The sequence below is a fragment of the Abrus precatorius genome, unplaced genomic scaffold, assembly GCF_003935025.1.
Source record: "Abrus precatorius isolate BTA unplaced genomic scaffold, Abrus_2018 Scaffold3, whole genome shotgun sequence".
Lineage (NCBI taxonomy): Eukaryota > Viridiplantae > Streptophyta > Magnoliopsida > Fabales > Fabaceae > Abrus > Abrus precatorius.
In genome coordinates, this window is record NW_020874373.1 from 31,975,319 (window position 1) to 31,984,599 (window position 9,281).

The 9,281-nt window shown below is 30.9% G+C and overlaps 1 protein-coding gene across 2 annotated transcripts; it reads right to left on the reverse strand.

Moving 5' to 3' along the window:
• Positions 1-1,490: 1,490 nt before the first annotated feature.
• On the reverse strand, positions 1,491-8,261 carry LOC113861421 (protein LUTEIN DEFICIENT 5, chloroplastic). Of its 2 annotated transcripts, XM_027494224.1 has the most exons (16): positions 7,779-8,258; positions 7,359-7,572; positions 7,096-7,167; positions 6,892-7,002; positions 6,284-6,475; positions 5,984-6,145; positions 5,117-5,212; positions 4,931-5,032; positions 4,547-4,579; positions 4,375-4,455; positions 4,207-4,289; positions 3,645-3,776; positions 3,442-3,502; positions 3,202-3,267; positions 2,581-2,740; positions 1,491-1,747 (listed from the first exon to the last, which is right to left on the reverse strand). In XM_027494224.1, exons 1-16 carry the CDS (start codon positions 8,108-8,110, stop codon positions 1,743-1,745), a joined length of 1,902 nt encoding a protein of 633 aa, XP_027350025.1. In that variant the 5' UTR covers positions 8,111-8,258; the 3' UTR covers positions 1,491-1,742. The 2 variants fall into 2 exon arrangements, with proteins under 2 accessions (XP_027350025.1, XP_027350026.1); XM_027494225.1 differs by lacking the exon at positions 1,491-1,747 and having other exon boundaries at positions 2,111-2,740; positions 7,779-8,261.
• Between the last annotated feature and the right edge of the window lie 1,020 nt (positions 8,262-9,281).

Genomic DNA, 9,281 nt, shown 5'->3' on the forward strand with positions numbered 1-9,281 from the left:
AAAAATTTAAAAGTAAAATATAATAATATTAATAAACTATTTTTATTAAGAAAAACCCCATCTTACAATAAGGCACTATATAATGTATTCAGAAATAAATAAATAAATAACAAAAAGTAAATAAAGTATCTTATGTTATTACCATTAAGTTCTCGTAAATGAGTATTACTAGTGAGTGTCCTAAAAATATTGGTTAATAAATTGATTACAAATTATGATAAGATTGTATTAATAATATTAAATATTATTTTAAAAAAACTTACTTTTATTTATTTAACTAATATTTTTATGGTACTGATTAACATTCTCCCTCATAAATATTACTATTTTTATATAAATAATTAAGTAATGCTTTTGAATTAAAAAAAAATCCACGTAATATAATTTAAAATTTGAAATCGATAATAAAACAGTAAGAAATGTTTTATGCTGGTTTTAATTATGAAAAAGTTACTCATAATTACCGTGTATATTTTATTAAACTGTTCAGTTATTAATTAATTCAATGTTATATATATAAATTAGGGATGACAAAACGTTTCAACCTGTCTTATTCTGTCCTTTCTTGCCATTGACATGTCAATCTGCGATTTTTTTTTATGAGTTGAACATCAACTTGCCCTGTTTTGACAGTAGATTGACTTGTTTAACACTTTAAAGAAAATAAAATTATATAAATTTAAACATGAAAAATATATATAATTAAATTATAACTTACATAAATGATTAACTTTATTAATAATAATATTTTAAAATTTATATATAAAAAACAATTTTTTTTTATTTTTTAAATATATAACACGATAAGTCCACCCTGCCCTCATCTAACCCGCTTGACAGTACAAGTTAAGTGGAGACAGTTCAATGAGTTTAATAGGTTGAATCCATTTTACCATCTTTGTATATAAGATTGGTACGGAGGTTGACTGATGTACAAAGTTTTTTTTTCACATTTTTTTTTCTTATTTACTATTTCTCTTTTGCAAAATTGTTGACCCTTGAACTTCTTGAAACTATGCTGGTTAACAAAAATAATATTTTTATCTTAATCCACTTTTCAAACTTTTCCCTTATTTTCTTTATATAAAACAATAATTTTCTTCTGTATTCAAAATTTTGAGCCCTTTAATTAACTCACTACATTTTTTTTCTAATGTTTATGCATTTTGTTCATTTGTTTGTTAATTTTATGTGGGTAGTAGTCCTATTTCATTCAATTGCAACTTTTTTCCTCTAAAATACAAGTTTAAAGTGTTTTTTTTTCCTATACATGTCTACAACGTTTTAAATTTTATTTCCAATTGTATTGCAATTAGATGAATATTAGGAAAACACATATTTAGTACATTCTTAGTTATTAGTTAAAATTTATTAAAAATTATAAAAATATAAGAAAGAAATGCTAAATTGTGAGTGAGAAAGACTGTTAAAAAATGTATTTGTGTTACTATCATTTCTCATATAAAATTGTAATAAAAAATTGTAATTGTAAACGAGAACTCAATTTTATTTTTTTACAATTTTTGTTAATGTGTATTATTTTTTTGGTCAACTCACAAACTTGTTAATTTGTGTATAAACTCTTAAATTTTCACATTTATCGACATCGAATTAGATAAACATAGCCTAATACATATTCAAATCAATGATAGATAAAACATTACTTTCTCCCTTTACACCCTTCCTCAATCCTTTGTCTTTGACTGTTTGAAATATCAGGTATGCTGGTGCAGTCATCTTCATCAGGCTAGAAAATAAAATTATATTAATAGTGTCTCCTTTATCAACTGATCTATTTCAATTTTATTAATAAAATAATGTTGCATTTTAAAGATGCATAAGATATACGATTAATCAAGACATCACTTGAATAGCTGCACTAAAATGCAGGTATACAAATAGCCATCACATTAGTACAACTGATCATATTTTTTCTTTGAAAGATTTTACGACGATAAATTTGTGAACTTATTATTTATGTTCACTAACCTATTTTTAAAGCACTATATTCAAATAATGACCGTCTCCATCGACATATATACAACATTTTTTTAGTAACTTGAGTTAAAATGTCTCATATCAGCTAAAAATAGTTAAAATATTGCTTATAGAACTTAAATAAACCTCATCCTTTGAACTAACTTTTGAGAAAGAGTTAAGGGATCTGATGGATGCACCAAACCCAGTGGACAATGTCACGTAGAGGATCCTTTTGCAAGCCTAATTTTCTAAGAACTTCTTCAATAAGTGCTTAGTACACAAAGCATCAAATTTAATTTGTTCAGACGCTTCTCATCTTTTAAGTTATATTTATAAATATAATTCTTGAATTGCACTCTTAATAAGAATTGTAAAGATGAAAAGGACTTTTAAGTTTTTCTCTCTTCCTTGAGAAAGGAGCAGAGGTGGGGGGTGGTTGGGGGTATGAAGCCTTAACTTCTTACTACATAATTTCACTTAAACAATTGGAAGATAGCAAAGAATTATACTTTTTTTACCCCCTTTTCCACTCATTTTATATTGTATGGTTTATGATGTGCTACAGCAGCAATTAGGACTGAGCCTGATAATAAACTTGACCTTTTGTATTTATTTCATCCTTATCAGAAATGCTCATAGATGGATCCACTTCCAATGTTGGCATCTGTAATGAGGGTACAATGGGAGGTTTTATACGGTGTGTTACAGTCATTCTCAACCCTTGTGTCGTATGAATTGTAGCTCCAGTAGTCATCTCAACCTATGAAAGACAATGAGTTAGTCACATCAGATCCTAGCAATATCATGGCATGTTGGCACTTGCCAACCAATCATTTTGTTAAGTACCATTTTTCATCACTGTTAACCTAAAACTTCAAGAAATGTTCAAGCAATCAACTTTAAGACTATTATTTTCAATCTTAAGGGGTTGTATGGTTTGAGAAAATGTTTTCCAAAAATGACATCTTATTTTCATTTTGTTCTTATATATTTGTACAGGAAACAGTAAAACTTGTTTTTATTTTTACTGTTTTCCATACATAACGTTGAAATAAGAAAACAAAATGAAAAAAAAATGACATTTTTGAATTAAAACTGAAAATAAAAACAAAAAACACTTTCTGAAACCAAACAATTCTCAAGGTTTAGATAAAAACAGTTTTTAAAACAATCTCTTGAGACTTCATCAAAACTTGAAAATATCACAACAAAGAAACTTACTGGTGGAGCTCCAACTGCCATTTGAAAGTTGAATCGTCTAACAAGCATTGCAAGTGCTACTACAGTCTTTACAATAATCATCATAAAAGCATACAAATTTTCATTAGTATGCACAATAACATTTGCCATCTGCAATTCTAAATAAAACTGAATCCACTCATAATTGTAAGGTTTGCCACCTAGCTAATTGAAAAATAGCAGATAAACAAAAGATTTAACCAACATAGCAGTGAACGTTACCTCGTATGTAGCAAACAAATCACCTACACATTTCCGTGGTCCTCCACCAAACGGAAGATATCTGAAAGAGAGAATAACTGTGTTACTACCTCAGCAAATTACATTGTTTCATAGATTAAAAACTATTGGCCTAATATAAGATGTTATCCTCCTTAACATGAGAGGTAGATGTTGAACAAATAGATTAAATATAAGTAATATACTTGAAGTTTTGATTCGTCTCATTAGGGTTTGGTCCATCTAATGCCCATCTTTCAGGTTCAAACTTATCAGCATCATCCCACAGTTCTGGACTGCGATGCAGGTTCCAGACAGATATAAATATATCTTCACCTCTGCAAATAATTAATGATACAAAATTGCCAATGCCATAGATTAGAAAGGCAAACTCTCAGTATATTGCATGTTGAGAAAAAAAATTATATGATATCCCTTAATATTTCAGTAATTTACACCCTGCATCTTCATTTATTTCAGAAAAGTTTTCCTTTGATTTTTCCCGACCAGAGAAGGCTGCAGAGAGGGCTTAATAAGTGTGTGGACTATGGATTTTCAAAACAGGAGGTCTTTTCTTTTTCTCTAAAGTTGAGGTAATTTAATCAAACCATAAGGAGGTTCGCATAATACTCCATAAACAGGGGCTTTGAGTTCACACTTTTGGTTAATGATAAGAGAAACTTGAAGACGAAACAAGAGAATAAGACTTCTAAACAAGAAAAGAAACATTGGCAAAACTATTTAAGACCAAGTGTTTTTTGGAATTACCTTTTAATAGAATACTCTCCAAGAACATCATCCTCAAGAGAGCGGCGAATTAACACAGGCGGCTGTGGGTAAAGCCTAAGTGACTAAAAGTTGAATATATTTAAAAAAGTTAATTAGTAGCTATACAAAAACCATATTAAACATAATGAGAAGCATGCCATTTTATACCTCATTGATCACTCGAGTTGCATATTTGAGTTTCTTCATGTCTTCAATAGTTGGAAATCGATCTCCAAGAACAGAATCAACCTACGAAAAATCATATAATATCAGATTCTTGGGATTTGAAAGCCTAATATGATGTTTGATACTCGTTTGAAAGGTAAGAATCTCATGAAACCTCTTCTTGGAGCTTGGACATGACCCTAGGCTCCTGCAGCCAATGAAAAAAGAAAACCGAAAATATTCTTGTATCAGCCATTACTGCATTATAAATTAATTCTTCATTGTACATGTGACTACAAACAAATAACTGAAGTGTATGCAATGCATCTCAATCCGGGGTTGAAGTGAAGAAATAACTGCAATGATCTATTGCACATGCATTATTTTCCAAACTTTTCCTGTTGGGTTAAGTAAAACTTTTGCAATGAAACCGAAAATAAAAATAAAAATAAAAATTACATAGCATCAGTCAGCCCAAGAAGGAATGGGATAAGTAGCATAGATCAAATCGCCAGAAAACAATTCTCCTTTTTATTGAACCTTAGTCACGCATTATTACCTTAGTTAGAAGATAAAAGGTCCAAGTTAAAACAGCAGCTGATGTTTCATGTCCAGCAATAAGCATTGTCATTAAATCATCGCGGAGTTGCTTGCTTGACACCTAAAAAGAGTTATTATTTCATATTATGCACTCACATCAAATTTTTTTTATTAAATAAAATAATTTGAGACAAAGCTAACATACATCATCTCCTGATGCCAACAGGAAGTGCAGAATACTTGGATCTTGTTCATTCATGTACTCCTCATGAAACTGTAACTCTTCTTCATCCACCATTCTCTGAAAATGATAATTAAAGATATATATGAAACACCATAGAGTTTAGTAGACAGTAGTTCTAGAGGTTCACAATAAGAACATGATGAATCATTGAACTGCAATTTGACATAAGACTGGCTAATGACAGCAGGAATTTATCCTATTATAAAATTGATATTTATCTAATTAACATGCATATCAAAGAATGAATCTTATATTTCTATTGTTGAAAAGAAAATCATAAAAAAACTATTGCATGGCTACATCCATGTTCTGCGTAACTTACCAAATTTTCACAATCTGCACTCTAATGATCTAATCATAGAAGTTCCCCTAATCTAATGAAGAGAATGTGCTTCTATTTCTGTGAAACTTAAATGATGAAAAATGGAGGACCAAGAATGTGATTCATCTTTCATGCATTACGTAACACAATTAAAACTATCTCACTACCCACAAGATATCTGAAAAATTTAGCAATTAGGACAAGAAACATGTCTGACAAATATGAATTCATTTTTAACAATGTCCATGTTAATCACACAAAGTTTCCTCAGAATTTGACTTATGCTAAGAGTTTGGGAATCAGGACTTTAGAAGATAGTGTAAAAGATCTTGCAAAAAGTGCACGTTCATGATGATGAACATAAATTTATAATCGTAGCAGGTGCCAAAATGTAGACAGCATATCAATATTCAGAAGTGTCTTTCTGCAGTGGCAACACATATTGCATATCTTACCAGATCCTATTTTGAGAACATAAGCTTGTGTCACTCTAATGACAACATTACCTTGCATATTGCTATCAGATCATTGAGCGTATCATTGACCAATTTGAGAGCAGCATTAACCTTCCTTTGACGTGGCGATATGTCTTTCCATATTGGGATCTCCCAGACTGGAATTGGAGCTACACTCCGATCTTCTGCTTCTCTCAATACATCATAAACAGCCTGATATAATTAAATAAAGTGCAACGATATGAAGCTTGTGTATAAAGTAATTTCATTGGCATGAGTAGATAAATTGTAAAGTGGAACAGTGAATGTAAATAATGACAGAAGGATAAGAGAATATTCCAAAAATTATACCTCAACTATACCAGTGTCATTTGATAAACTATCAAAATCATAATTGAATACTGCCTTGCCAATGATATCCAAGGTCAATCTAGAGAAAAGTGACTCCATCTCGACATCTTCTCCATCAGATGCAGCAGCATCTAGCTTCTTGCAGAGCCTATCTGTAGCTTGTCCAAAAAGGCTAATCATAGCCGCTACATACTATAATCAAAATCAGGAAATGAAATCAAAAGCATACAAGTTGGAGCAGAAATTTAAGAAAAAGTGAGAATGAAGTAGTAGCAAACATCTCTTGACTCCCTAAAATGAATAAATCAAAATAGTCATAATTGACATTCTGATGGTAATGAATACTGATAAGTGAATCTATGATTTTCATTGATTAGCAATGCTGGCTAGCTTCTAAAATTTTCAAGTAACCCTCAAATAACACAATTATGCCAAGTTTAATAAGTATTTGCTCGTTGAGATAGCCATTTTCACTAACATAAATAAGCACTATTTTTCCAACATAAGAAAGGAACCCTTTAAATCATGACCTTAGCAGCCAAGAAATCTATCTAGGACATGATTCAAAGTGATGAAATAAATCAGTCCAAGAACACTAGCAAGAAAACCTTTTGATGCAATGCTGGGACTATAGCACGTCGTCTAACTCGCCATATTTCCCCATCAGCTGGGATGAGACCTTTCCCCATTACAAAGTCTAGGATCTCAGCCAATATACCCTGCACATGAAGAAGTAACAATGTATGAAAGAAGGGTCGGAGCAGAAAAGCACTTGAACAGTAGCACTCATTGTTGACTTTTGAGTTGAATACCTTTGAATAAGCCTTTGAATTGTTTCTCAATATGTGTTTTGCAATAGATGGGTCAGATACTATCAGAAAGGACTGCAAGAAAACAAAGAAGGAAACTCAATTATCCCTATTCCAATAGCATGCAAAACCATCCATTTAATTACAAATCGCCTATAAAGCAGGCAAGTCAAACCCTGTTGACTATCCACGTATAAGGTATTGTTTTCAAAGAGAAATAAACTACATTTCAGCTGAAAACAAAAAAATAAAAAAAAAGCACTAACCTTTGGTCCAAAGTTCAACCTGAAAATCCCACCATATGTGATGTAAAGTTCATACAAGGGAATGAAGAAGGGCTCACTTCGAATGGCTTTGATTGACCCTTTTGCCTCAGGAATTTTGGGGTAAACGCCACTCCCTTCAACCCAACCAAACAAAAATTCCAAAACTTCATTGGGCACCCCAAACTTTACCAAGATCTTCAGTAGAGAAAGTAAACTAGATCAAACCCACAAAAGAGAAAACAAACAAATAAACAAACAAAAATCATTCTTTGAGCAAACCCACTTCAAATTACATACTATACTTTAGTTAGACCAAAATTGAAAACCCATAGGGGTTGCTAACAACCACCCGACCACTGTATTAACTTACAAAACCCCATAGAAGCAAAATTTTGAAAGTTTAAGGTTGTTTACGCATACCCAAATTTCTGTTTCACAGTGAATTCCCCTGAGGCAATCCTAGAAGACAATGCAGCTCGTCGTTTCTCTTCAAGAATGCGCTCCACGCTTCTGACACCATCATCATCATCCACCGAATCTGGTTCTCTCCCATTCAAAGAGGAACACGTAACCACTGAGGAAGAAGACCCTCTTTGAGTTGTTGTGGAACATGGAAAGCAATAAGAAGAAGAAGAAGAAGAAGAAATGGTGATGGGTTTGAGTCCATTTATGCAAATTTGTTTGAAGTGAAAGCGTTGATGAGTGGGAATTGAAAGAGGAGTTTGGTGAAGAAGAGCAACGTGGGAAGCCATGGATAACACAAATGTTGTTGGAAACAGATAAGTGGTTTGTGCACTAACGCATAGTTTCTTTCTCACTGTGTACGTTTCTCAGTGGAATCTTTTGAATAACCAACGGTGAACAATTTGGTTAGATGCTCTTTCTCGACTCTGGTTTGTTCGTGCCATAGGAAGCCACGTTCAACTTTTTATTAACACGCCAAGTGTGTTTTGTTCAACAGGTAAAGTCAAAAAGAGGGCACATCATTTTCTTTTGGAATCTTTTTTTACATGGTACGAATCTACGAATAATTTTTTTAAATATTTAATATAGTTGTTTTAAAATGAATTTTGTATATATAAATTAAATTGTTAAAACTTTAACTTATTGTAAATTCTGTTATTACAGTTTTATTTGTTTGTAAAAGGTTTGTAGTTTTTTAACTAAATGTTAAAATTAATGGTTTTCAAAATTTATCTAACAAATTAATAAAGTTGCAAGAGAGGTGAAATGTGATATTGATTTATATAAATCGATAATATTTAAATAAAATAATATTGTTATTTAAATATCACATATATTTTTAATACGAGGCAATAATATTAGTTGATGATATTGGATTTCAAGTAACAATTTATAAATCTTTAATTGTAGCCCTTTTATTAGGTGGCTCTTTTATATTAGATGAGGCAGTCACACCAATTTGTCCTTACATCGTATGAACTAATCAGATTATATGTTTCATTAAAATAATTTGTTCTTTGGGATATGTTATACATTGTTGATTATCCATCAACTAATAACAAAGAGATAAAACTTTAGTGCATTAATAGCATTGTAAACAAGCTTAGAACAAATACATGTTTGCAAATCAATTATATCATTTTTCAACTTCATTAATAATTTAAAAATAATTTTATTAACTTCAAATAATTAGGCCTGAAATGACACCAAGTCACCAACCGACTCTTCTAAGTAGAATTTAACTCTTGACAACTCATCTTATCATGTCTTGTGTTCCTTTATATAAATTACTCTATGAAATAAATAATTACATTTTAAATTAATTAAAAAATTATATACATTATTAAGATTAAATTTTTTATTAATAATCTAAAATAAAATAATTTTCACAATCACTTATTTTGTTTTTGGGGTGATTCTCCACGTTGAAGCTGTATAGGATTTGGTGCAGAGGGATTG

Bases quoted from the DNA above. Each gene is read 5' to 3' on its own strand.
- LOC113861421 (XM_027494225.1), bottom strand. From the start codon at position 8,110: ATGGCTTCCCACGTTGCTCTTCTTCACCAAACTCCTCTTTCAATTCCC. The intron at 7,573-7,778 runs GTATGCGTAAAC...GGTTTGATCTAG, and splicing joins ACTGTGAAACAGAAATTTGG to TTTACTTTCTCTACTGAAGA. The intron at 2,741-3,201 runs GTAAGTTTCTTT...TGTCTTTCATAG, and splicing joins TGGCAGTTGGAGCTCCACCA to GTTGAGATGACTACTGGAGC.